This window comes from Melanotaenia boesemani, chromosome 14 (assembly GCF_017639745.1).
Source record: "Melanotaenia boesemani isolate fMelBoe1 chromosome 14, fMelBoe1.pri, whole genome shotgun sequence".
Taxonomy (NCBI): Eukaryota; Metazoa; Chordata; class Actinopteri; order Atheriniformes; family Melanotaeniidae; genus Melanotaenia; species Melanotaenia boesemani.
The window spans coordinates 12,662,006-12,689,944 of NC_055695.1; the positions used below are offsets into that span (position 1 = coordinate 12,662,006).

Consider the following 27,939-nt stretch of genomic DNA (forward strand, 5'->3'; position numbering starts at 1 on the left):
GATTCTAGAGAGAAATGTGCTGGCCAGTGTCAGAAAGCTTGGTCTCAGTCGCAGGTCATGGGTCTTGCAACAGGACAATGACCCAAAACACAGCTAAAAACACCCAAGAACGGCTAAGAGGAAAACACTGGACTATTCTAAAGTGGCCTTGTATGAGCCCTGACCTAAATCGTATTGAGCATCTTTGGGAGGAGCTGAAACATGCCGTCTGGAAAAGCCTCCCTTCAAACCTGAGACAACTGGAGCAGTTTGCTTACGAGGAGTGGCCAAAATACCTGCTGAGAGGTGCAGAAGTCTCATTGACATTTACAGGAATCGTTTGATTGCAGTGATTGCCTCAAAAGGTTGTGTAACAAAATATTTAGTTAAGGGTACCATCATTTTTGTCCAGGCCTGTTTCATGAGTTTATTTTTTTTTTAAATAATTCTATTGAAGCATGGTTGAAAAGCAATGTCAGACTTTCACTGGTTAAATTTCATAGAATTTTTATTTATTATTAGTTTTGTCAGATTCAAGTTATTTCTGTGACCTTTTTGAGTTTTTCTTTCATTAACCAAAGGGTACCAATAATTTTGTCCACGTGTGTACAGTGAAATACAGAGTTTTCCAAAGATCTTCATCCTCGTCAAAGTGGAGTCTCACAGGACAAGATTTCAGTTTGCAGGTGTGTCCATTCAGTGGACACACCTGCAAATTGCAACTGGACTTAGTCAGAATTTTAGAAATATCGCTTTTTTTTTTGGTGAAAAACTGAAATGGAAATGCAGCTTGAGATCTGGTTTCTAAAAGGCAGTGAAAGTCAACAAGCAAAAGCAAAACAGTCGGGATTCCCTGTCTACGGCATAATCATAATAATCTTTTTTAAAAAAGACCAAAGCGTTTAAGCCCACTGGCCTTTGTTAGGAAGTCAAACAATTTTGATGAGTTCAAGGTGTCTTTATAGTGAAATTCCACCAACATGAATTCTTCACCTATGATGGAACTTTCTATCAGCAGAACTCCTCCCATAGAAAACAGAAAAAAAAACTACAAACAACTACAAACAAGGATGCATTATTTTACCAGATGGGATAATCTAACATGTCAGGATGCTCCCAATCAAACCACAAACAGTCAAACAATACATCCTAATAAGTAGCATAACCTGACTATTTTTGAAAGAAAACAACATCATAACTATTCACAGAAACATTTACATAAATAATTTACAAAAAAAAAAACAAAACTGTAAAATCTAGCTCCTCATTCAGATCAGGATATTTAGTGGCCTGTAATTTAAAAATCCAAAAAGCCTCCCTTTGGTTGAGTTTCCTTAGTCTATTACCTTTTCTTATGTACATTGAGATACGATCAATTAATACTAATCATATCCCCACAAAAATAAAGACATTTCAATTATTTTTTTAGGAGTGCTTTAGTGTTTTTTGTGCTAGCTAGTCTACTCTACCGTCTACAGATGAATCCAGGAAGAGCTCCTACACAAACACCTTAAAATCAGAATTCCTTGACTTTATTTGGCAAATGCAACACAGCTTATGAATCTGTTGTAGCTAAAATTCTTTTAGTTTTGTTTTGGAGGATCTTTGCCCATCCTTTCGACAAATGAATGTTACCTTTGTGACTCCTGAGCTAGTTTCCACACTTTGATCTTTGAAGGTCTATCCACAGATTTTCAATTATGTTTAGACTGAAGGGATGTGAAGACTGTGTGGGTGACCACGACAAAACCATCAGATTTTGACATGTTTAGATTAATCTTTTTTGTGGAAGAAGAATCCTCTTTTCATCTTCAGCTTTCTTACAGACTCTGAAGTTTATTTTCAAAACACTGGTATTTAATTGAATCCATTCCTCCCTGTTAAAGCAAAATACCCTGAGTGACACCAGTGTCCTTGACAATTGAAGTGTGTTCTCAAATTGAAATACTGAAAAAAAAAAACTGCACAAGGAACAGAGCACCATCATTTCAATTTGCTAAATCTTCACGACAGTTGTTGCTAATTTAACAGCAGTTTCTTTGCCTTTCCAGGAATCCTACCTGCATTTTTTTCTAATAGAATTTTTTTGGTCCTTCAACTTATGCTCCACACAGTTCTGGTTATTTTCTTAATTATACTACAAACTAAGGAAAAGGCTTCCTGAGAACATTTTTCAGGATGCTATGGTAACCGGTCAGAGGAGGCCTGCTTAGAGTTGAGCCAAACTTGAGAACTCAAGAGTTTATATAAATCCTGCTTAAAATCTGAGCAGAGTAAAAGTTCTATAATTTGCCTTGTTAGTTATTTTCTCTTGATTCTAACAACTTACCTAACACCAACTGTAAGTCTGCGGCACTTTGGATATTTCATTTGACAATCCCAAAACAGCACAATGCATCATACAAGGCATTTAAAAATGCATTTTAACTAAATCTGCTCCAAGATTGCAAACAAGTTTCAGTCCGTGTTAAAATATGAGCTTAAATGTTTCTCAGAAGTAGCAGAGAACCATTATATAAAGGCAATAATCTCAATATGGTGCAATGTTTACACATCAACAATTTAAATTATATCAAATTTTAACAGCATTCACTCCATGGTAGGGGCTCAGAGGGGTTCTTTGGTTCTCCATATGACACCCATACATTATGCATTTGCACAAGAACCATAAATAAGTCTAGGAAAAAAAAAGAACAAAAAAGAATAACCACAGTTTATTCTTCCAGGTTTGCTTTTGGGGTGACCTGCTTGTTAGTTCATCCTTTATCCTGACTAAGAGGGAAATAAAACTGCAGAGACCAGCAGAAAGTGAGATGGAAAAAGTGAAAGAGGAGGAGAAAGGGGGGGAACAGTTGAATCCATCTCTCAGTACCATCCCTCCCCCTGGGCATTTCCCTGCTGGCACAAGATATGTGGAGGCTGCAGCATTTTAAAATCCCCAGCATGCCAATGAACCACGAGTGTGTGTTTGTTTGCAATTTTATTAATTATCTGAGTGTGTGTGTGAATACTGTATGTGCTTGTTTGCACAAGTATAGGACAAGCTTCCAAGTAATCACATATGCATCCACATGTGGGTGTATGTTTGCAAATGTTTGTTCCTCTGTTTGTGCGTGCTGGTCTGTATGTTTGTGCGCACATCTGACTCACCGCTTTCCTCACCAGATGCTTCACAGCCATCTTCATCATCACAGTCGCCTCCACTGCCTCCATCTGTCTGTGCACTCCCTCCATCCTCTTCCTCCTCCCTTCGTATCGCTTTGCTCGCCCAGCCGAGCTCCACTAACAGCTCCTAAATAAAACACACACACACACACACCCCAATATCCACATTACGCAGACTTCTGAAACACAAAAACACACATTTAGATTTCTAGCCAGGCTTTGAAGTAATTGATTATATTTCCTTAAAAGATTACAAGTTGACAAATTTTTGAGAATGACGATGAATATTGCAGACTTTGATTCCTGACTTTTGAGAAATATATAAAGCAGGGGTGTACAAAGTCGGTCCTTGAGGGCTGTTGTCCTGCAAGTTTTCAATATTTCCTGCTTCAACACAACTGACTCAAATGAAATGGATCCAACTGCCAATTAAGTTTTGCACAATTACTCATTAATTTGAGTCAGGTGGTATTAAGGATGGATTATAATTACAGTTTGAACACTTTTAGATAAACTATTAGCATTTGGTTTGTATGTAAACAAATTACTAGAACCATATATAAAAATTAATTTTATATACTTATCAAGCTGTGTTTCCTCCTTAGCGAGGACATTAATAGCTGTGCTTTTGCAGTGTATTGTGGGTCACTGTCTATCTGAACTGTGCAACACTTTCCAATCAACACTGAGTATGAGCAGGCCATAAATCCCTTTACACTTCAAACATTATCTGGCTTCTGTCCCATCATAAATAAACACAAGTCATTAGAAGCCACACGTGTCATCACACTGATTCCACATTACTGACAGATGATGTTAAATGGTTCAGATAATTAGCTATTCCAAGCCCTCTTCTTACTTTTTTTATTCCATCATTCTGGTAAAGGTCTTAATGCCATCGGTCTACAGAATACTATTCCAGAAATGGTCTGGCTTTTTAAGTCCTATTTGACATTTCTGTTATTGGCTCACACCTGAAAGTGAATCCTTTGTTGTGTATTTGACGTTAGATAAGACTAGGATAATGATATGCTGACTTCATAGAGTTTTCTTCATTTGTTTCTGTCTTTAACATTATCAGGAACCTGCATTTATCCACCACTGATATCTTATGTGCAGATTCATAATTTTTTTATGCTGCTGGGCTCAACAGTGCACTTTTTAATTTTTCTCAAGATAGATCAAAATGTTCATAAATTGTCTTTTTCCTAACATTTCAGCTATTTCTATGGTGGACTGGTGTATTTTGTACATTAAAGTGCTCTTCTGACTGAAGTTTGTGGCTTCACAGTTAGAAATTTCAAATGCAAAATGCCACCAGACTTTTTATTGGCTTAACTGGTTGAGAATCAGGGACTAAGGAGTAGCCCACACTTATTATTGAAACAACTTTTGACACCATTGTCTAAGTCTGTCACAATAGAGTTGGAATTATTAAACTATTCCTCCACAAGCTCACTCTAAATGTATTTTCACTGACATTGCCTGACCTTTGTGGTGCATGCTTAGTAAACATGCATGCAAAAAGGCTTAACAAAGACAGTGAATATGGCAAGGATTACATTAAATAATGTATTTGTAAGCTTCATGCAAAGCTGACATCAAGTCTTTGAACATTTCAGAGAGCTGCTGACTTGTCTGCAGACTCTAAACATGCCTTATGGACATTTAAGTTGGTTTAAAATAAGTAACTTTATGTGCAAAAGGCAAATTACTTTAATTCTTAATTTGCAAACATTACAAATAACTAACAGGAGAAGTTGGACGTAGGCCTGTGTGATGATGTTTCAGTAATAACAACAGGCTGCCAGAATACCCACAGAGGATTGATGTTAAAAAAGAAGACTGTCACAAAACTGGTTAAAAAAACATAGTCAAAAACCACTGAAAACACTACAAACAAACAATAAACACACAGGGAATACAGTGAGAAGATTAGAGGGTCATTGAGCTTATGATGTTTTAGAAGTAAAGACAGTAAAGACATTAGATGATCTGGCATGTTAGATAATTGAAATGCAAGAAAAACATGCTCAATATCCACTCTGTTTTTATTAAATACTATAATTGAATTTGTTAATCAGTGGTTTTAGATTTTTTTTTTGTTTTACAGAACAGTAGTACAAATTTTTAATCCAAATATGACTACTACAGCACCTACAAGTACTTTAATAAGAAGGCTCTCAAATATAAACAGGTACAAGAACATCTAACGGGTTCAAAATATGATGAGAGAGTATGATAATCACTCAAGGTACATATTTTATAAATTCCAGCCACCAATTTCAAGTGGAATAAATATGCTGTACTGCATTTAATTTCTCTGTAAAATAAGATTTTCTTTGAACAGGACATGTGAGAAAATGTAAAATCTGTCTTCATGATTTATGTTACTTTATACCAATAAAGTAATGAAAAAGCCAAATGGAAAGTCAGCTGTTTGGGTGTTTATAAAGGCATTTTTTTAAACCTAATTTTCATGCCGGATAAGAGCTGTAAGACTGTATTTTCTTTGCTTCGGTCGTTTTCTAAAGCCAAAATATTTCCAACTCTCCTATATTTAACTCTGCCTTGCTGATATAATCTCTTTAATAACTGAACAATAATATAAGCTGTTACCCTGTGTAATTATTTGTTTACACTTACTAAGTAGACAAATAATGAAAACTTTTAATGGCTGTGTGTGCTCTATTACACAAGCTTGTTGTTGACTTAATTAAAGTTATATTGAGTAAAAATTGACGTGTAAAGAAACAGAGCCATAACTTGCTTGTATTACATATACACATAACAAACATAGAGCACAATGTTTTAAAAAACAAATATTATGCTCCATCTATTATTTTATGGTGAATTTTTCTACTGGACACATCAAAATAGGATACAAACAGAGAGACATCTGGCCTCCACCGTGTAGTAGGTGTTTGGCAGCCGTGGAAACAAGAAAAAGTGAGGTTATTACATGACAGCATGTCCAAGGGGACATGGAGACAGACTAGACTCTGTGTGGTGATTCACCGCCATGTCATCAGACTGCAAATGAAAACTGAGGGTGGACAAAAAATACATTACACCAATGTTTCCACCAGGAATATTTTCTTAGCCATGTAGAAAGTCTAAAATTTAAACAGAATTTGAGCCAGGTGGCACAAAACTGTTCACGGAAACCAGCAAGCCAAAACATAGAATTATTCAAGGGAGACAACTCTGAAATAGTTTCTCCAATCTAATTGACCGTAGAGAAGAACTTACTGTTTATGGATGTGGGAGAGGATTTTTATCCTTTTATGAAAGCATTTGTTTTGCATAAATTACTTCTCAGTCCTGTAACTGCAAAACAATGCTTTTTAAGAAAGTAAATAATGGTAATATACATCACCTAATACTTTGAATTTTGTTGCAGTCTTATCAAAATAGTGGATATTACCAGTGACACATTGCAAAAAATAAGTAAAATAAGTATCTCTACATAGGCTTGATCATGTAAGGTACATTGTACAAGTGGTTTTGTTGTTTACCTAAAATAATGTGTTCAGGGTAAAAAAAAAACAGTACAAAATCCTTCATGGAAACTTGTTATACTTATATTCTTATACTTCTTATAATATTCTTTCTTTAATCAGTTTTAAAAAAAAGAAAATAATTGCAAGGTTAAAAGAAAAGTGGACCAAATGTATTGTACATACTATTATAATTGTGGATCACAATTATCTATAACTACAAAAAGGGTGGTGTAAATATATTAAACTACAGTAATACTCTAATTATTCCACTGAACTAGTTTGATGAGCGTGACTGTTTCTACCATAAACATGGATTATGCAGCTTTCAGGCATCTTAGTCCCATTCAGAAATATAAATTGATCCTTTTGATGCACATTTCACATCCCTTACATTACCACTTTAAAATAGAAAGTATCTTAAAATATTTTCAATTGAAAATAAACTAAACTTCGTCTTGACAAATTTTTACAATAACCGTGAACCACAAAAGTCTATTAACCACCATAAATCTAAAGTTATTGAGTCATCTCTTCAGCATCTTAATTTATTAATTAATAAGTTACTAAAGACAAAACTTGCATTACAGCATGCAAACATCTTCTAATAAACCTCCAAAGTAAAATTATGAACATAAAATAGAACATAATATGACCTGTTTAAAATAAAACAAGTATTTACTCCAGAACTATAATATGATTAAGTCAGTGGTGTCTATGGTCTCATCTTGATCACTGTATGCAGTCATTGATGACCAAGTTCTCATGGGATAAGCAAAGTGAGCGCATTTTAATGAAGTCACCCTTGCCCATGCTGTCATCTGCTGTCACTTCATTAGGAAAAGTTTATGAAATGGGAAGAGGAAAGACTGGTGTCCTTCCTCTACAGGGCTGCTCCCACAGGCTTGATGAAGCTTGTCTTGACTGACTGACCATGTACAAATCTTAATTGCAGTGATAAACAAGTAGCTGCACTAATAAATCCCAGTAGACAAGACTTTGTAGAACACACGTTACTCCTGCAAAGGTCTGATTAACACATCTTAAAAATGGGGTCAATAAAAGCTGAGATGAATAACTATTGATTGTCCTGTTTCATTTTTTCCCTTCTCATTCTTGTTGGAGGAGTTTGTAAATGGCACACATGACAGGCAGGAATGATAATTAGTGAATGGTGCGCATTAATACGTGTGCCTCGGATGAAAAGCTTCCACCAAAGAGAAAGCACAGCAGGGCTAATCCAATGAATGAACAAACAAGTAAATAGATGTTACATTTAACACATTCACAGCTAGGTTTGAACAAATTTGAAGTCTCTCAGTTTACCAAAATGATGGCGGGCTTGGAAACTTAAACACACTTTTGAAAACAAATGTTTATCCTCAGTTCATGCTGGTACTGGTCAGCGATTAAAACTTCAACATGTACCAACACTGAACTTTTCCCTCAGTGTTTTGGTTTGCGTTGAATCTCATAAGAATATTCACAGAAGACTAAATGTTCTTTAAATCATACAGGCTGGGACATTTACTGGTTACGTGGAATTAATGAGCCTAAGAAATCTCATACATAAATGATTACATGGTGTATTTGTGGAATGTATTGCTTTGTATGTCATGGATAAATGCTGACTAGACATTTTCTTGTGTAAATGCAACATGATTAATAATCCTAACACCAAAATTAGATGGAGCACAAAAAGAGCCTTAACAGTAAAAACAGAAAAATAAACCTTTACATGTCCCATCCCATGATGTTCCAATACCATTGTTGACACAGTTTTTTGAATTATTAAATTTGCATGTTGTTTTTAACAGATTTTGTGGATGCCAGGAAGCAAACGCAGAGCTCATGCAGACCAAAACACAGAAATTCTTGCAGTACTCATATTTTATCTTTAAACTTGTTTGAAAGGGTACAGAAAACTTTCAAGGTGAAACATATAACATGGCCCAGTGCCAAAGATTCATACAATCTAAAAGCTTCACAGTTGTGAAGAAACCAGAAAAAAAACAGAAACAAACATAACAAATAGTCATTGCCGCTATAGCCATAGCTTGACTATGTTATCTGTTACATTAACGGATCAATGTGTAGAACTCAACAACAAACAGTTGGATCCATTTAACCCATTAAGTGCCAAAGTTGCAAAAGTGCGACAAGCACCAGGTCATGTCTTCAGAAAGAGATCTTAAACCTGTTACCACTTTCCACCGCTACATGCAAACACGTTAACTGGCCGTCAACATTGTTCCAACTGTTTAATCTTTTATTTAAAATAGCATTATATGCAGGTATTAGTTTTCAAAATTTAAATTGAAGGAGCAAAAGGTTTGTTTTGTTTTTATTGCAACTGCTGGTAATAAGAAGCAAGAATTGCTCAAGTCTTGTATTTAAATAACCAGTAAGTCATACTTTTCTCTCAGTGTGAGTTTGTTATTTGATCAAACTGCCTGATGGTCTGTAAATGTTCCAGAGCCACATGGTCTTCAACACAAACGATGAATCATAATTATGAATCATGATTATGAATAACATTTATTTATCATTTTGTGGGATCATATGATTTTATGAGTCATTCATCCAAAGCATATTACCATATTACCACACTGTACAGAGTTTTTAAGGGCTGCATAAATCCAGATTAATTGTTGAGTTAATTATTTTAATACTGCATGTCATTGTCTACATTTGTTTTTCTGACATTTAAGTTTATTGGATTAAGCAGTGCTTCACACTTGAAGTAAAACAGATGATGAGGAGTCATGTGATTTTACCTCCAGACACACATAACACCGAGCATGCAGCCTAACCCACTTTAGAAATACACCAAGTGGTATTAATACCTCTACAGAGTATGTAATATTCAGTTTAGAAAACATTTCTTTGATTTTTCTTGGAATGTCAAAAATGGATCATTTGACAGTAAATCACAATGATCCAATGTGGAGAGGGACTGTAAGTATTCAGTAATATAATAATTTAGATAAAATAAAGTTGTATTCAACAGTTGTTAACACAGAAACTTAGAAAACAGAGTGTTCTAACATTTGTTTTACCCTCTAGTTCTCCCTTTTAGGTGGATGCATATCTACCTGTGTTAGCTGCTCCAGCTTCTGCTTCGCCCCCTTCAGGAAAGGATCTGTATTACGGACAGTCATCTCTGGGTTTTCCTTCTGCGCTTTTAAAGTGCTGCCAACAACACGACCTGCATAACTACAGACAGACAGAACATGATATAGACAAGAAGTGCTTCCTGTCCTAGTTATCTTGTTTTGTGTGTGTATGTGGGTGTGGGTGGGTGTGCTGCTCTAGTGCTCCACTTCTTACAAAGTCATGATGCTCATGCCTTCAATCAGAATCAGAATCAGAATCAGAATCAGAAAGGTTTTTTATTGCCATATGAGTGAACAGGTTCACATCATTAGGAAAATGCTGCGGTACTTGGTGCAGACATAAAAACAATATAAGTTATAAGTTTAAGCATGCAATAAATATAAAATAAAAATTTTAAAACAAAATAAAGTCTCTACACTTTAACACAAAATTACAAAATATACAGGATGGGTATGGAATTAGAGCATAATCCAGAAAGTATGCTAAAGTGACAGTAAAGTAGCTTTGGTATGTTTGTCTCTTTTTGCATGAAGCACAGGTCCTGTGACTGAGACAGAGCGTTTATGGCCTAGAGTTCTTGTTCATGAGTCCAACAGCAGAGGGGTAGAAACTCTTCTTGTGGCGAGAGGTTCTGGTCCGGATGGACCGTAGCCTTCTGCCTGAGGGGAGTGGCTCAAAAAGTCCATGACCAGGATGAGAAGGGTCGGCTGCGATCCGGCCCGCACGGCCCAGTGTCCTGGAGGCGTACAGGTTCTGGAGAGATGGGAGAGTACAGCCGATCACCTTCTCAGCAGAGCGCACGATACGCTGTAGCCTCTGTACGTCCCTGGTGGTGGCTCCAGCGTACCACACGGTGATGGAAGAAGTGAGGATGGACTCAATGATGGCTGTGTAGAACTGCACCATTGTCTTTGTTGGCAGGTTGAATTTCTTCAACTGCCTCAGGAAGTACATCCTCTGCTGGGCCTTCTTGATGACAGAGGTGATGGTGGGCTCCCACTTGAGGTCCTGGGTGATGGTGGTACCCAGGAAGCGGAATGAGTCCACAGTGGTGATGGGGATGTCAGTCAGGATGATGGAGGGGAGTGGGGCTGTGTGCTTCCTAAAGTTCACAATAATCTCCACTGTCTTCTGGGCGTTCAGCTCCAGGTTGTTGTAGCTGCACCAGGACACCAGACGTTCAACCTCCATCCTGTAGGCAGACTCATCCCCGTCAGAGATGAGTCCAATAACGGTGGTGTCGTCCGCAAACTTAATAAGTTTGACAGACTGGTGGCTCGAGGTGCAGCAGTTGGTGTACAGGGAGAAGAGCATAGGAGAAAGTACACAGCCTTGGGGGGTGCCAGTGCTGATGGTCCGGGAGGCCAAGATGTTCTTCCCCAGCCTCACGTGCTGCCTCCTGTCCGTCAGGAAGTCAGTGATCCACCTGCAGATGGGATCAGGCACGTTCATCTGGGACAGCTTGTTTTGGAGGAGGTCTGGGAGGATGGTATTGAAGGCAGAGCTGAAGTCCACGAACAGGATCCTGGCGTAGGTTCCCGGTGAGTCCAGATGCTGCAGGATGAAGTGCAGGGCTATGTTGATGGCGTCGTCTACAGACCTGTTGGCTCTGTAGGCGAACTGCAGGGGATCCAGGAGGGGGGCCGTGAGGGATTTGAGGTGGGACAGAACCAGGCGCTCAAATGACTTCATGACCACAGAGGTCAGTGCCACAGGTCTGTAGTCATTAAGTCCAGTGATCCTTGGCTTCTTGGGGACAGGAACTATAGTGGAATTTTTGAAGCAGTCCGGCACGTGACACGCCTCCAGTGAGGCACTGAAAATGTCCGTAAACACTGGGGCCAGCTCGTTTGCACAGTGTCTCAAGGTGGCTGGAGAGACACCGTCTGGGCCGGGGGCTTTCCGGGGGTTCACACGTTCGAACTGCTTCTTCACCTGCTCTTCCCCAATGGAAAAGGTTGTGGGGGTGGGGAAGGAGGGGGGCGTTGTGGAAGTCCTTGATGATGCATTCTCCTCTGAGGCGGGGTAGGAGGGGGGGTAAGAGTCTTTGTTGTTGTTGGGACTGGGGCTGGTGGAGGTGTGGGACTGGGGCTGGTGGAATCAGGGTCTAGTGATTCACGCAATGTGAAAAAACACACACACACAGATATTAATGTTTCCATCAACTGCATCCACATTCACTTCTATGCACATTTCTGGAGCTTTATCCTAACCATTACCACAATGACAGTAATTCCTTCAATCAAAACAACCATAAAGATGAGTATCTGTGCAATGTTTCCATAAATGTGTTTGTGCAACTAGGGGGCAGAAAGCAGCACCAAACTCGGTTAGTTATGCAGAACCAAGCTCCTGCAGAAGCCATTAACTTTACCAATTGCCCAAAAAGATGCATGCAAATTGCTCAAAATTCCAAGGAGATCAAAGTCCTTGGATAAGAGCAGAAGAGGATTGTGGATCTAGGCCAATAAAAGAGCGGACCGAGGTCATAAAGCAGGAAAGTCTCTACAATGCTCACTTAGTATCTCACAATGCAAAACTCTGATTTACATATGTCGTAAGGCTTATCTTTTCAAACCACAAAAATATAAAAGGAATACACAAAAGAAAATCCACATATTACTGCAAATGCATTTGATGATATTATTAAGTATGTGTATCAGGTTAAAATGTGACTAGCGTTGTCTGGGATAATGGCTGAAACTGATTACATACCGCTTGGGCCATACTTGTTATTAATGAATCTGTTATGATGGACTGCTCAAAATGATGCTATATTTTGTATTGTGATAATAAAGGAATTTTTCATTAAATTAAAAACAGCCTGACACTGAGGTGTATTGTATTTGAATTTGAAATGCGGGAAAACCACACTTCTTCATTATGTTGAGATGCAGGCTCTGTGGAGGATTCATGTGCTCTTGGCACCAATTTTCAGTCCAGTTCTTGAGTAAAGTGGCATACTTCAGCCTTTTCTGTTTCTCTTCCTTAAAAATGGCTTCTTGACATTTCTGATAGAGCTTTGGTGAATAACAGATGGATCAACTAAATCACTGAATGCTCTCAGGTCCTGTGTCAGGTCGTTGCTGGAATTTTGACCTTTTTTTCTTAAAGACTTTCATTATTTTCAGATACAATTCATGAGCTTACATTTTTTAAAGATATTTTATGTCTGTCAAATTGTTAATTGGAACTGATAATAATTTTAAACAAAAGCAAATGAAGTGTCCTTGCAATGGGCTGCTAGTACCAATGGATCAAAGGATACTATTGAAATTGGCTCACTGTGGAAGTCTTATGTGTAGATGCACAAATAAGTCATTCCTTGAGCTGTCAGTGCTAAATAGTTAAAAAAACAGAAACACACTTCTCTGAAAACGTCAGATACAAGAACAAAACTGAACAAAAATAAGCAAAAAGAAAGAAAAATTCAGAACAACTTGTCAAGAACATTTTTAAAGTTTACACAAAAGTCAGGCTCCTGGGAAGCAAAACGTAAGGAACACAGTTGTGGCTCAAATGTTTTTGTTGAATAACTGCTGATGGTCACTGCTGTCAATGGTTTGTTTTTTTAACAAGGCTATAAAATAAATTCTACAAAGGAGAGTTTATATATATATATATATATATATATATATGTATATATATATTGAGTGACTGTGGTTTTATTAATGTACTTTGTTGTGTACAAGCAACAAATGACAGTGAGTGTTTAATGTTTACGTTTAAACACAAAATGCAAATCATGCAATATTATTTTAGAACACTAAACAACACTGTTGAAATGAATCGACCCATGAGTACATGGAGTCCCGATTAGATGACCTGCTTTATAATGCTGGATCAGAGTAGTAGAGTAACAAAATGCATTATTTAGAGAAAATGACTTACACTCTACTTATATTATGGAAATACATGTCTAAAATAAGTTCAAATATGACATAGAAAAGACATAACAACCACATTTTGACTACAATTAGCCCCAATACAGACGTCCCATGGACATCAATACGCTATTTAGATGTCGGAAAAAAGACATATGGCGTCACAGTCTGCAACTTGTGGGGACAAAAACTGGACGTCCAATATGATTTGATAAAGACGTCGATTATATGTCACCTTGCGCAGTAGGATAGTTCTTGAAAAAAAGCATTAAAATTTAGTGATACATTTAAGCAGCGACATTTAATATGATTACTTGTGTCTAAGAATGTTTTTAAATGAATAATTGGGTGGAGTAGCTTGAAAGTAGAAGATCCATCACTGAGTTTGATCTTTGATCTTCTTGGATGTTGATGCTTCTTTCTGTAGTGGGCTGAAAGCAAGAATCACATCATTACATCTGTGTGGGTGTTGGGGTGGGTGGATCAAAAGGAAAATGGAATGAGTGAAAAGCAAAAAAAAGTAGTTCATGAGTCACATTTTCTCATGTCCCAAACCAGTTTTACTAGCAAACGCAATCAGAAACCAGCTCACTAACCGCCACAGTCCACACCCTCCAATACACAAACACACTTAGACTATGTCACAAAGGAAAAAGACTGTGGGAACTGAATAGTAAAGACATGATGTTTAAATCTAAACTGGCTCAGCTGGTGCCAAGAGATGGTGCGGTGATGAAGACCCCAACCTCTGGAGCCATGCTGGTCTGGGATCACATCATACTGTAAACTTCACACAACAAATAGTCTATCTTTTTTCATATTTTATATTACTCAGTTCATATTTAAATGCACCAACTCCTCTTGAAATAGGTCACGTTTTTTGTAAAGACCTTCCAGACAAGGTGTTATTGTCCTTAGATGAGTTCTGCCTGGTCTGAGTCTGTGTTTCGCTGTATTACATCTTTTAGCAATCTATAATATCTAAGCTTAAAATGTTTGACAGTTGTCTGTGTGAGATATGCTTTCACCACATAGCTTTAAGCAAGTTAATATTAAAAAGGCTGCCAATTTTATTTCACTTTAATGGCTGAAGGTCCACATTTTTTATTTGAGAAGAATGAGACTACAGATTCCTTAAAGGCAGAAAAATGCTGCAGTGGGGAAATAATACAGCTCTCCAGCAATTAAATGTCATCAGTAGAAACAGAATTGAATTAAATAAATTAGGCGATTTACTGCTGACATTTTGCCACATGTTAAGTCGCTTAGAACTGGTATAGAAAAATAATTACTACCAATTCTGCGTATGCATTTCATAATGAGATGCACTGTAGCAGTTAAAGAACCATCTTCTGTTTTATTGGTTTTGTTGCCAATAAAAAAACCTGCACTGTAAGAGCTGATCATTATGACTACAGCAGGAAAATATGACTGTATATAAATCCGTTGGACCTGACTAATCATTTTTAATATTTCTATCTCCTTTTACCGTCCTTGCTTAATATTGCGGGCATACTTTGTACATATGCATTTAACTGTCTGTCTTTGTGTTGGGTTAAAAAGAGCGCAATCGATTATACCTAATTAATATCTGGTGAAAGTACTGTGACAGAATCACACCTGATTAAAGTGAACTTATAGTCTGTTCTGTCTGCACAGTTTTAGTTGGAGATTATAAATGTTCCCAGACCCTTTGATCCGGACTTGTAGTTATATAAAACAAAGTAATCCAGCTACATGAATCCACATAGAGCAGTTTGACTGACACAAAAACAAATCAGTGTTTATGAGACGCACTTTAAATTATGGATATTTCTTTCTGAGGTGTAATGTAGACAAAGGATAGACTGTAATAATGTCACTATGGAAACTACTGACACCGATTGTCAAGAAGCACCAGTAAACAACCAAAGATTTAAAAGGTCCATCCATGCTAATCTCTGTATATCCAATGATTTGAATTCTGCATTTGAATGTATCAATGAGATGAAAGAGAGTGTTTGAGGAAAAACAGGAAATGATGTTAGATGTACCAACATGCCCAGAACAAAGTGATTCTTCATAATAATAGGATATTGGGCTACATGTAAACACATTAACACATGTCATAAAAGGCATACCCCCCTGGAAGGACTCATAAAGCTAAAGGCAGCAGAAAGAGGAAAATATGAGAGGAAAAAGGAAGAGAAGAAAGCAGGAGAGTGGGAGGATGATGAGCTAGCATGAAAAAAAGGATAGTATAAAAGAGCAATTAAAAACCACAGACTTTTCCCAAAGGGAAAACCCCAAGATTCCTCAGACTGCAGCAACAATTTCAGGGATCAGTTTCAACACCACACATGCAGAGCATATGTTACTGTCAACACCTCACAAATACTGTGGCACATTTCATGTTTTCTTTTATCTTCATTAAAGCTTGGAATGTACCTGTCTTTATTCAACACAATGCTGCCAAGAGTGACGGTGAAGAGTGAACATCATTATGTACAGCTCTGAAGCCACAGATGAGCATAATCGGTTTGCATAGTTAAATGAATGAATGCAAGTGACTTTATTAGTGCTGAAACAATAAAACAGTCATTCATTCCAAGGTCTACAAAGATAGACGGTCATTTTCCAACAAGACATTTGTTTTTCCTTTAGGAAAGTCAATAACCTTTGGAGATTTTTATCTGCAGACGAGAGACATAATCATGAAAAATGCAGTGATGAGTAATTATCTCCTCTAATGAATCCCAGGGTTTAATAGTAAACGGAATCCAATGGCCCAAATGTGAAGGCAGCAGAATGTTTATAAATTACATCGTTGTAACCATTTATTATGAAAAGAACTTGTAAGTCAGAGAGAAACTGCAGTTGTACCAAAAGCCAGGCTAGTTTCACACCTTGTAACAAGGTTTTCTGTGTTTGATATTTAAATGTTAATTTCTCTGAAAGATATTAGAGGTTTCATATTTAATGACTTTCTCAGTAAAAATGGAACTATGCAAAGCAGATATATGCAAATTTCTATAATATATCTGCATATGGAAAGTAAGAACTGAATAGATCTTGGTGTCCTTACACTATAAATCTTCCATTAAAAGTGATACAGTCCACATGAATATGTAATACAAAGTAGCAAGAGGAAGAAAAACAAAAAAAAAACAAAAAAAAAAACATGTCCGACGTGGATGTGTGGACTGAACATCATATTATTTAACTTAAATAAGTCTAAAATAAGTTAGATTCCCTCTGAAGTCAAATTTTGAAACATCTGTAAGAACAAAATCTTTAAATATAAAGGCAGGTAATTAATAAAAGTAAGGTTTCCACTGAGATTAAGCTACAGGACCAGGATGACAGAGGGATTTTGGTTGCTTTCAGCTGATATTGATTACCAGTTCCAGGATATGTCAGGCAGGGGCAGTATGGAAATTAAACAACATAAATCAATTTATATGAATATGATCATGCAATATTTATTGGTAGATCAATTATTGCTATACCTTAAGGCCTTGAGTATGACATTAGCAGTGAAAGGCTGAAAAAGAGCAAAAAGCCAGATTGGTGCATATATCAAAATAAAAATACAAGTAGCAGCAAAACAGTTGATTTTAAATAAAAAAATTATTCAAATTTAGGAGAAATATAGCAACAGCACTCATTTTTTTCTCTTTACTGCAAATTGACTCAGCTGATAAAAGACTTTCTGGATTTACAGAGAATAATTCCTGCTCAGTTACCTGTAAATACCATCTGGCGAATGCAGACATCTTTCTCAGCTGTGGAAGAAAGTATCAAGTGGATCTGCATATCTAAAGCGTTTCCTTTTGTTCAGTATCTGCTGCGTTGGTGAATAGACTGGACGCTGTCAGTGCTGCAAAAGAGCTATTGAGCAGGCTACAGAGTGTCAGGCTGCCGTGTGTGTTTGACACCAGATGATGATAATACTGCAGAGATTTTACCACAACCGACACAGAGAGGCGTGACTGTGAGTGACATTTAATAAGATCTGGAGAGGGACAGACATAAATCACCAGCAGCATCCTGACAATGCTGCTCTGCTGCTGCCCTCAGTTACTGCAGTGCTGCCAACGGTAACACACACAGAGACTCATTCTTCATTCATTCCTCTGTCTAATCTCTGCAACACACACACATGCTTCACATAAACACAGTGAAAATGAAATTAAGTTTGGCGATTGGAGCTGAGGGAGGTGTGTAATTATAAGAGCCACAACCTCAGCTGTAAATCTGGCTGCATTCCTGTGGAGTCCTTTAAACAACTTTCCCTTCCAATTACACACATACGACACAATATACTGACACCTCAGGCGTATACTCGTGCTTTCTTGTCGTAGAAGAAAGGTGATATATGTCATGGTTTGGATAAGTATGGAGAATGGAGTTTCATGTTATACAATCTTTACTTTCATCTTCATCCCCCAGGATATTACTTTCTCTGACTGTCGTGACATTCCTTCCCCAGGCTCTATGAACAAAAGCACCTGCTGCTAATTGCAGTGTACAGTTTAAGACCTTAAAAGATACATATACATCAAAACATGGGGTGTGGCAGATATATAGACTATAGCGCAGATCTCCTTGAATGCTGATGTGATGCTTCCCTCTTCTGGAAGCAATTAGTGATTACAGTTTTGTTTGCACAGAAGTTACAAATACTGCAGGTCAGACTGAAGTTGTGTCAGGGTTATATTTCAGCAGAATGATGCTGCCATCAGCAAGTCTAATTGTACATCTGGGGTTGATTTGGTCATGCTCAGTGTCCAGCTTCCTCCACACACACTGTTTCATCAAGGCAGATGAGATTGCCCATCATGCTCTGAGAATTCTTGTACTTAATTTCTCACAAAGGCCCATGTTTGAAATCACTGAGCTTAGTTGCTCCATTCAACAACCTTTCCTTCTTCCCTGTATGATCTCTGTGGCTTTACACAACAGACTTTACAATATTGTCTGCTCTAATGTGGAGACACTTATATGAGGTGCATTTCCCCCACGGTGCTTGTAGTGGCAGTATTTTATAGGAGGGAAATTATGAGGCATAAGATATGAGAAAATGGCAGATATGACTGTTTCAGCTGGAGGACTTGTTGGAAATAAAACCTGCTCGTCTACTGCACTTCTGTTTTCTTGACAGAGGCACAACCATCTTCACAGTTATTCCTGATTGTAACCCTGAAGACAAATCTGCTTCTCTCTCCTCCATCATTCAGCCTCAGGCTTTCTCATCATTTACCGCCTTCCAGTGTGTCTTTCACACACACACAAACACACTCACCAACACAGACATTTGTAAGTGAAGTGGGTCAGAGAGCAGAGGAGATGAATAGAGGTCTGAATAGAAGGATGGAGAGATGAATGGATGGCGGAATTAATGAATGAATGGGTGGATGGATGGACGAAAGAGAGAAGAAGATGTAAAGAGGTCAGAGGCTCAGACTGGCTGCAGTCCAACGCAGCCCAAGGACATCATCCTCTCTAGCCCTTAGAGTAAAACTTCATCAAGAACTTTACAGATGACAGAGAACTGATGGATATTTGATTTCTGACTCAAAGTAAATTACATGGATTTTCTATGGATTTTCTGATGAACTATGAAGATGTTGCAGATTTTTGGTAATATGTTTTTTCAAATATTAATATTAATTAATATTAACGCCTTAATATCAGATGTTGCGACATATGTGTCTTTCACTGTTTCAGGTTTTGAACATTTGCCTACATCTACATTTGAGCTTCATCATTTTAAAGGCACAGCTTTAATACTGACTGGTGCAGGTGATATATAGTGATTTACAGTAAAAAGTGAGACTTTTAATTTTGTTTTTAATATCACATTTTAGATTTTTATAGGCTAGGAAATAAAAAAAAAAAATAGTGGACACTGTTTTTAGATTTTAGGTTTCAGCGCCATGTTTTAAATAGTTCCTCAGATTTGAATGAGTTAATGTTAGAAAACAGATCATTATGCAGCATCATTATGGTCTACAGTGACATATGTGACATTTAATCAGGTCAGTTGATATTTATAATGCCTTTTTGCATAGCAAAAATATTCACAAGTAATTTATCAGTAGCGCTGCCACTGTGCTCAAATATCAACACTTGTAGTGTTGATATTTATTAATAATATATGTTAAGCCTATAACAACTTAACCATACATTTTTTAAACTGTGATACCTGCTCTTATGTGGTTTAAAAGTGCCCCACTACAAGATGAAAAATATTTTACAAGAGGATTCTCTTATTTTTTGTTAACATAAACCTTTTTCTTTTTTTTTTATCCAAAAGACTCATGTTGAGTTAAATTCAAAAGCTGCCTTCACTGCAACTCTGAAGGTGACAAAGCAAAGTGTGTTCATGTAGGATGTCCTTGCGTGATCTGCCTGATGGACCATTTGTGTTAAAGCTACTGACAACTGACATGATATTTAACTGTGTCTCTTTTTGTGTGTGTCTGTGTGTGTGTGTGATTTGTATAATAAATATGTGTGCAGTGAGACGTCAATATAACACAAAATGTGTATTGGAGTGTGTTAATATGCGTGTAGGAATGTGTGTGTGTGTGTGTGCGTGTGTTAGTGCATGTGTGCGCCCATTAGTCTTGTAACTAGTTGAAGCTGCCAATGTAATCACCATGAGAAAGACTCTGGAAATGAACTCTCTAACCTTAACAACCCTGTCACCCCCCTGTCCTGGCAACTACTTGGACCAACACTCAGACACACGCACACACACACATCAACACACACACATGGCTAATTTGTTATCTTCTTTGTTAAATAAAAAAAAAACTGACAATCTGAATTTAGTAAGTTTTCACTCAAAATGGAACAAAAGCAGACACTGTTGTGTCAGCAGAATGACTGAATTATATTATAGCCTCTGTATAAATGCTGGTCAGTTTCTAAAGAAAACAGATGCGTTCGTCCTCATCTAAATTGCAGTAGCGGGACAACAAGGGCCCAGAGATTTGCCATCAAACACAGTCTCACTGACTGTGACTGGTGGCAAAGTAAAAATGCGAAAAGTTGTTGGACAACATTTGGACTTAAACTTGGTTCTTTTCCTAACAGCCTGCAGTGTAATGCCACCATCCACTCTGTCCTGCCCACATATAAGCATGTTTTTAACATATAATTGCTGTGCATTGTCACATTTGTGACAGTATAGCATAATGAAAAATGTAAGCCAGTTCAGTTACACTTAAAAATAATGTAATTTTACAATTGGAAATATGAATACCTTCAACATTTTAGGCCCTTAAATTGCAGAGGTGTAATTTGGCTCTGTTGATTTGTTTTGCTAATTCATCTATTTAACATACTGGTATGAGAGTAAAATGTGTGCGTGCATGTGTGTGAGCATGCACGTGTGTGTGTATAAATGTGACATTAGGACACAAGGAGCTCTGCTTGTAACCACCTGCACAGACTCTGTTTAGTCATTTCCTGTTTAAGCTTGACAGATACAAGGTAGGGGTGATAAGGACAGGAATTCCTGATGCTAAATGAGAAAGAGAAGAGAAGCTCATCTTTCCTGGTTACCAATAACTTCTGCAGTATGTTTTCTGACTAATGGACAGAAGAACTTGAGAAAGGTTTGCACAATATTTGGAGAAAATTTTGTGAGAAAGAAATAAGTCTTAAATTCCACAAACAGACTTGCAGCAGGGCTCCTGTTCTACATGCCAGGAATTCGGAAGGTGTTACCTACCTCTCTACAACATCTTGGCCACTCCAGCATGTGTGCTGCTCAACCTCCATCTCACTTTCACAAAGCATCTCTGGTAGCTCAGAGAAAAACCACTGGTACCGCTGGATTGAGCCCTCAAACTCCCTGAAAAGGTTGTGAGAGTTGTGCACAGGCAAGTGATAATGTTAAGGTTAATAAGAGAATTAGTAATGCAAGAAATGCTTTTGTTCTTATTCAGACATGTCATGTCAAATCCTCTGGCTTAGTGAAAGTCCTTCAAATAGACGCCAATAGACAAGAGGTAGGGAAACAGACTCATAACTTGTTAATATGACCACATGATAATATTCTGATATATGTTTGACTCAGGTTTTCTTTTTTACAGTAACAACAACAGAAAAATTATTTAAGTGTGGTCAAATGGACTTATGACCTCACAAGGAACAAATTCTACAAAATCAATAATACTTCAATGAAAACAAAGAAAAAAAATCACCTGGACAACTTCTTCAGGCTTCGACTTTTGTCTCCTTTTGAGCCTTTAAGAGGGAATGACCTGCAAACACAGATACAAAAAACATCCAGTCCAATTCATTTTAATCCAGTTTGTTTATACAGCACATTTCAAATTAGCAGCAATGCACCAAAGTGCGGTACAATCATAAAACCTGCTCGAGTGTAAAATGAAATTTCACTGCCTACATTAATCTCACATCTGTTCAGAAATAAAACACTATTTAACTTCTGTGTAACTCACTTTTGGGACTGTAATTGCAAAGGCCGACGGAGTGAGGGAGGTGAAGTCACAGAAGATCTCTTTAATGGAGTTGCAAGAGTTGTCGTTTGTGAGTGGAATAACCTAGCACTGGTAATCATGGGACCAGGTGCCTGTGGTCCACAGACTTTCTCTACCTGTGGAGGAGACAGTTTGTTTGGTTACAGCAAATGTGCAGCCCATCAGATAACTGTGTGTTTCTGTAAAGAAAAGTGGTCCTGAAGTTTGGTCTATAGTCACGTAAAAGTTATGATCCAAGACTGGTTAAGATTTCTGTTACTGTGAATTCCTGTGAAAATTACAGATAACCCTCAAAATGAACAGGATTTAAAATGACTGGATTCTGTAATATTACCTTTTAATTCTTTTAGTGTGTTTCCAAATAACAATCAATGAATAAATAAATAAATTAAGGGACAAGATGCATAATTTTGGTTTCCCTTATATTTACATTAAAAAAATTAAGTTTGCAAGTTGATGTAAGTTTAAGTAAAACTGAGAAATGTAATCTATTTGTGTCTATAAATGCTGTTGATGTCTGAGCCGGAAATGATGGTTGGTAAACATGTTTATCTGAAGAAACACTAAGCTGTGCTCAAACATAGAGCTCTAATCTCAGCAACCTCTGTGCTGTTTTCCCATCAATGTCAATCAGAGCTGAACATGAAAACCTGCAGATACTGCTTCATGTGACACAGGACTGACTGTCAATGAAACACTTTGCACTTAAGAGCCAGATGTAAGCAGCTGTAAATGGGCTGTTTGACCTGTGTAAAAAAAGGCATGAGTAATATGTTTTTTAAAAGCCTTGCACCTTCATTAAGCTTATTATCCAGCTAGTGGTCTCTATTTTGTATGAGAGATTTCATTCATTCTTTGAGCAAAAAGCTTCTAGATCTCAGATGGTCTTGAGAGTACTGCTGTTTTAAAGGTCAATCTATTTATTTGTCTTTTTATTTAATACATGTACAGTACAAAGCATGTCATAGGCATTGCAATTACATATGTTGTACAAGTCATCCTTTTTTAATCTTCGAGGGTTTTACATATGATGTCTTTAAGTCCAGAACTGGCTGGGTTTTCAGTGAGTCCATTCTTCTCTCACCACATTGAAACATCCCCCTTGTACCACTGGCTGCCACATAAGCAATGACATGGTCAATCTCTACTTCGTCAGGTCGCAAGTCAACATTTAAAAATGTATCAGTATGTTCATTTTCAAAGTTCTGGGGATGAAATTTTTGGTATGGGTAAACCTTCTCCAACCCTTCTCCAAAATGGTCTTGATTGGGAGTTTGTTTTTTAACCTCCACCCCAACATTTCTTTTTTAAGTGTTTTCAGTTTCATCAACTGGACACTTAAAATTCATGTTGCAGTCATATTTTAACTTTACATGCAGTACACATAAGTCTGTTGAAATGTAAGCAATTAGCATTTGGTAATGTCTGATGAAGAAGTTTGATCAAATATTTAGTGAAGTGCCATTTTCTTTAAAGCCTCAATTAAAATGCTTGTGTATGTTTGTTTACCTCTCAGGAATCTACTCCACTGAGTCCACAATGTTCTTTCAGTATTGGACCGTGACTCTATCTTTTCCTCCAATGGTGTGTGCATGCATGCATGTGTTTGTGTGTCTTCCGTTTGTCCACAGATTAGCCACAGAAACTTTCTCATCACTCAGAACCAAGCTGCATTCTGGGTATCAGTTGTCCCGCCAACCACAGTCTTTGTCTGGCACTGGATCTGTATTCACACTCACATACACATTCATTTGGACACACAGACTGAGGGGAACCCCAGATTCACTGAAGAATGAGGCTGTTTTTAGCCCATCTAGGTACAAGGCTTTTGTAAGGATATCCAGCTACCAAGCTGAAAGAAACCCACAGTCTTTCTCACTCTGCATCCAAAATTTAAATGACTTTATTAGGGAATATAAGTGATGATGTTTAAAGAGCTGCAGCTTCTTCTGATTTAACTTGATACTATTTAATATCTTTTTTCTATTTATTTTTATTTTTAGAGGCTGGACTACATGTTCAATATCTAAAAATCATACATTTCTTTTTCACGGAAATGAATGCACAGGGAAAAGTTATCCATTAACTCCCACCATCCCTTTTGCTTACTGTGGCTGTGATGCGTGGCCCATGCAGTTGTGCATGCAATATGGCGTCATTCACATGGTTTCGGACCGCTAACAGAGCCAACTCCATACTGTTGTGGTTGCTACTGGTTGATAAAGTAGCAGCTAACCGTTGGAGCAATACCACCATTCTTCCCCAAGGGGCACCTAGCTCAGACACACCCACCTAGAAACAGGGAGAATGGAAAAGCAGAGACTTAGAAAATAAAAAGGGAAGGTGGAATGGAAAAGATCGTCACAGCATAAAAGATCTAAAGACAACAAATATGGCTTCTTGAATGCTGGTAAATAGGTTTGGATTTGCTGTATTTATTGTACTAAAAATGTACTTGAAAATTGCAACCTTGGTATATGTATAAAAACAAATATATGAAATAATTCTTTGGGCAACAGAGTGATGCAGTTGCTCCCTCTGTTTCTCATTGCTCATAGCTGTTTAGACTTTTACTCCTTCCTCTTTACTGAGGGAACACATTTGGAGTTGTTGTCCCTTCACACTTCCTTTACTTTCAGGGAAACTCTAAGGTGGCAAACTGTATCTTCCAGCTTTGTGTTATAAATAGGTTATTTCTGTTGTGTGTGCTGTTTTAGTTGCACAGCAGATTTTGAAACAGAGCACTAAGACGTATGGAAGACACTGACAATTAGAACTTAATGTAAAATGGATGTATTAGTAACAAACCATTACAAATGAGTCAGTAATGAAGGAAACATTTCTATAAATCTTTTTGTTAAAAAGAAGAGAGATATAATAAAAGGAACAACACATACTGGAGTTCTGTAACTTATAATTCTGAATCTGACATGAAATTAAAAGTAATTCTCAGTAAGAAAAACATCCTCGTGACAACGTCCCTAAGCAATTTATTCTGAACAGATGGGCCAAGCGCACTGCGATGGACTGACGGCCTATCCGAGATATCCGAGTACTCTGCCTCTTGTCTAGTAGCCATGGGGATAGACTCCAGCACCCCTGCAACCCTGTATTGGAATAAGCGAGTATAAAAAATGGATGGACTGATGGGACAGGGGCAACAAAAGACAGACACCATTGTGTAATGCTAAAGTACAAACTCCCCCAACTGATTTGGTTAACTGAGAACAGGAGAGAAACAAGACTTGTATGAAAAGAGCATCTCAGAAAGGCTGAGACTCTTAAATTTAAGGTATAGATTGGCTTGATATTCTGACAATGTGTGGGAAAATGTATATAAATAGAAGGCTAACATTTCTCAAATCTAAAAAAAAGAAAAACAGGGATTTAATCGTCTCCAGTGCATAATGCTCTTATGCAAGGAACAAGGCTGAAAACCAGTATTAAATGGCTGTGACCTCCAAACCCTTGTGCAGCAGTGCATTAAAAGCAGTGGACTAACTGCATGGGTTCAACAACAATAATAAATATCCTTTATTAATCAACACAGAACACAGGTCAAAAACTATGATGGCTTTGACACATTTCTTTTAGGTATGGCACTGTTTATTTTAGCAATGCCATACCTACATTCTGCATGTATTACAACATCATGACCTCATAGTTAAAGAATTTCTGCACTATGTAGCCAGCATTTCATACATGTAACCCATTAAAAACAGCATATTAATAAGCATAAAATGACAGTAAAAAAGGCTAAAAACTTCAGCAGCTCAAATCCCACTGTATATCGAGCATGACTGGAAAAATTTTTTTTTAGCACTTAATAACTGTCTATTTTAAATTAAATGAGTTGCAAATCAGTAGGTTCTGTTTTATTTAGACTTGTTTGACAAGTAATAGAGGGATGACAGTATTTTCTTTCCTGATGGATTAAAAGAATCATAATTAAGTATTATACCACAACTTAGCATAAATAACATAAGCAAGACGAAGCACCTATCCTCAGTCTAACTAGCAAAAATAATAACACCTCTCAAATGTACTAGGTATTATCTTTGTATATTCAGTACACCCCATGAACTTGCCTAGAAGCCAAAGTCACTCAAAATAGTAATTCCACAAAATAGCTCCAAACTTTCCATTTGTAAAACTATTTCAAAACAGAAAAAACAAACAAGATATAAGCTGTAAATTAATAAGTGTTGAAGGCGATGCAAGTTTAATGTTTCTTTCTGCAAAGATAAGATTTATGCTACTCTAAACTTCAGTCTTTATCTCTATCCCTTCTTGTCAGTCTCATAAAACCAAGACAATGCTTTGATTTTTCACTTCCAAACTCCCACATGAGAAAAGGCACGCAAATACACACTACCACAGCATCCTGTACAAGCAGAGTCCAATATTAAAATTAAAATGTGTCTAGTGGCAAAACATTCTTAGACTTACCAAGCATCCTCTCATTATGTTTACACACAATCCAGTACAGGGCCGTATCAGTGTCAGTCCTCTGCAGTGTGAACAGTACTGCATCTTCACTAAGCCCCGCCCACATTCTCTGGATAACGTGGCCTTCTCTGTTGCGTTCACAACCTCTCCAGCCAGTGTCAGCAGCCGACTCAGCGCTCGGCCAGGCCCGAGTGCACGGGACAGGCTGCTGACAAGGAGGCGAGGATGGAGTCCAAACGGGCTGACATCCTGCTGCGTCATCCGCAGACAGTCATCATGATTTGTGGAAAAAGCAGAATGGGGCAGAGTTGACATGTGGCCGATCCCAGGGTTGAGCACACGGCGGTAGACCAGTGGAAAGAGATCATTGTAAAATTGACGCACAGCAATGTCCAGAGAGGAATTAGGGTCTCCAGAAAGGTGGCGTTTGATGTTGCTGAACAGCTGAATCACAAGGTGGCGGCAGTCCGATGCAAGAGTGGCGTAGGCACTATCAAACAGAGTGCTGGTTAGATTAGATGTGAAGGACACAAGCGACTCAAAGGTGTCTGGAATGAAAGAGAAGTCAGGAAAAAGAAAGTTTGCTGTTAGACAAATAACTTACTTCTTATCATATGAAATTACATAACTAATAGCATTAAACACTAAGGAGAATACAAACAGTTAGCAAGAAGATCTTCTTAAACATTAAACATTATTCTGATTCCCACATCCAACTGGAATGTGAGAAGTATCTGTTAATGCAGGCCGTTACATCCTCCATAATTATGTTCAAAGAATAAGCAACCTATCATGACAAAGACAGCAACTACATGTGAAATGTAAACGTGTGTATATGAAGGTAAAAGGTGCATTGTAAACAGAATATTTCTAACCAAGTAGTTTTGGTTACTAACCTTAACCAAGTACTTTAATGGCCTAAAGCTGACCAGGAAGAGACAAAATTGTAAATGTATTCACTGAGCATAACTTATGAAGAAAAGAAAGTATGAACATGTGTTCTGTAATTGTTTTAATGTGAATAATTAAATTACTTGCATAAAATAAGACATTCAAAACACCATTCCTGCCTGCCTATAAAGAGTCTGGGGCTTGTTACAGGAAAATGGCCTGCATAGATGTATAAATCAGAGGACTTGTGACTCCCAGGCTGGAAATCACTGAACAAAACTGTTCATGAAGTAGTAAAACCTAGTGTCAGCCTCAACCTGGTAATCATTTGCTAAATCTACACTTCTTCTATTTCTGATGTTAGTTCTGAATGTCAATTCTCACTCACTTATGCCTAAGTGTGTGAACATAATGAGCCACATGCTTGCATCTAAGACTTGAAATAGTCTTGGATGC

General features: G+C 37.6%; 1 protein-coding gene across 2 annotated transcripts in view; it reads right to left on the minus strand.

The window, feature by feature from the left end:
- LOC121653115 (glypican-5-like) overlaps window positions 1-27,939 on the minus strand; it is a 59,790-nt gene that overhangs the window by 22,694 nt on the left and 9,157 nt on the right. Inside the window, exons 3-9 of one of the 2 annotated variants that reach the window (XM_042006357.1) lie at window positions 26,593-27,140; window positions 24,253-24,435; window positions 22,105-22,259; window positions 21,844-21,903; window positions 21,369-21,491; window positions 9,740-9,860; window positions 3,142-3,271 (exon numbers count right to left, since the gene is read on the minus strand). In XM_042006357.1, coding sequence (XP_041862291.1) covers window positions 3,142-3,271; window positions 9,740-9,860; window positions 21,369-21,491; window positions 21,844-21,903; window positions 22,105-22,259; window positions 24,253-24,435; window positions 26,593-27,140 — 1,320 coding nt within the window. Of the gene's footprint in view, window positions 1-3,129; window positions 3,272-9,739; window positions 9,861-21,368; window positions 21,492-21,843; window positions 21,904-22,104; window positions 22,260-24,252; window positions 24,436-26,592; window positions 27,141-27,939 lie in introns of both variants that reach the window. The other variant, XM_042006356.1, reaches the window with a different exon arrangement.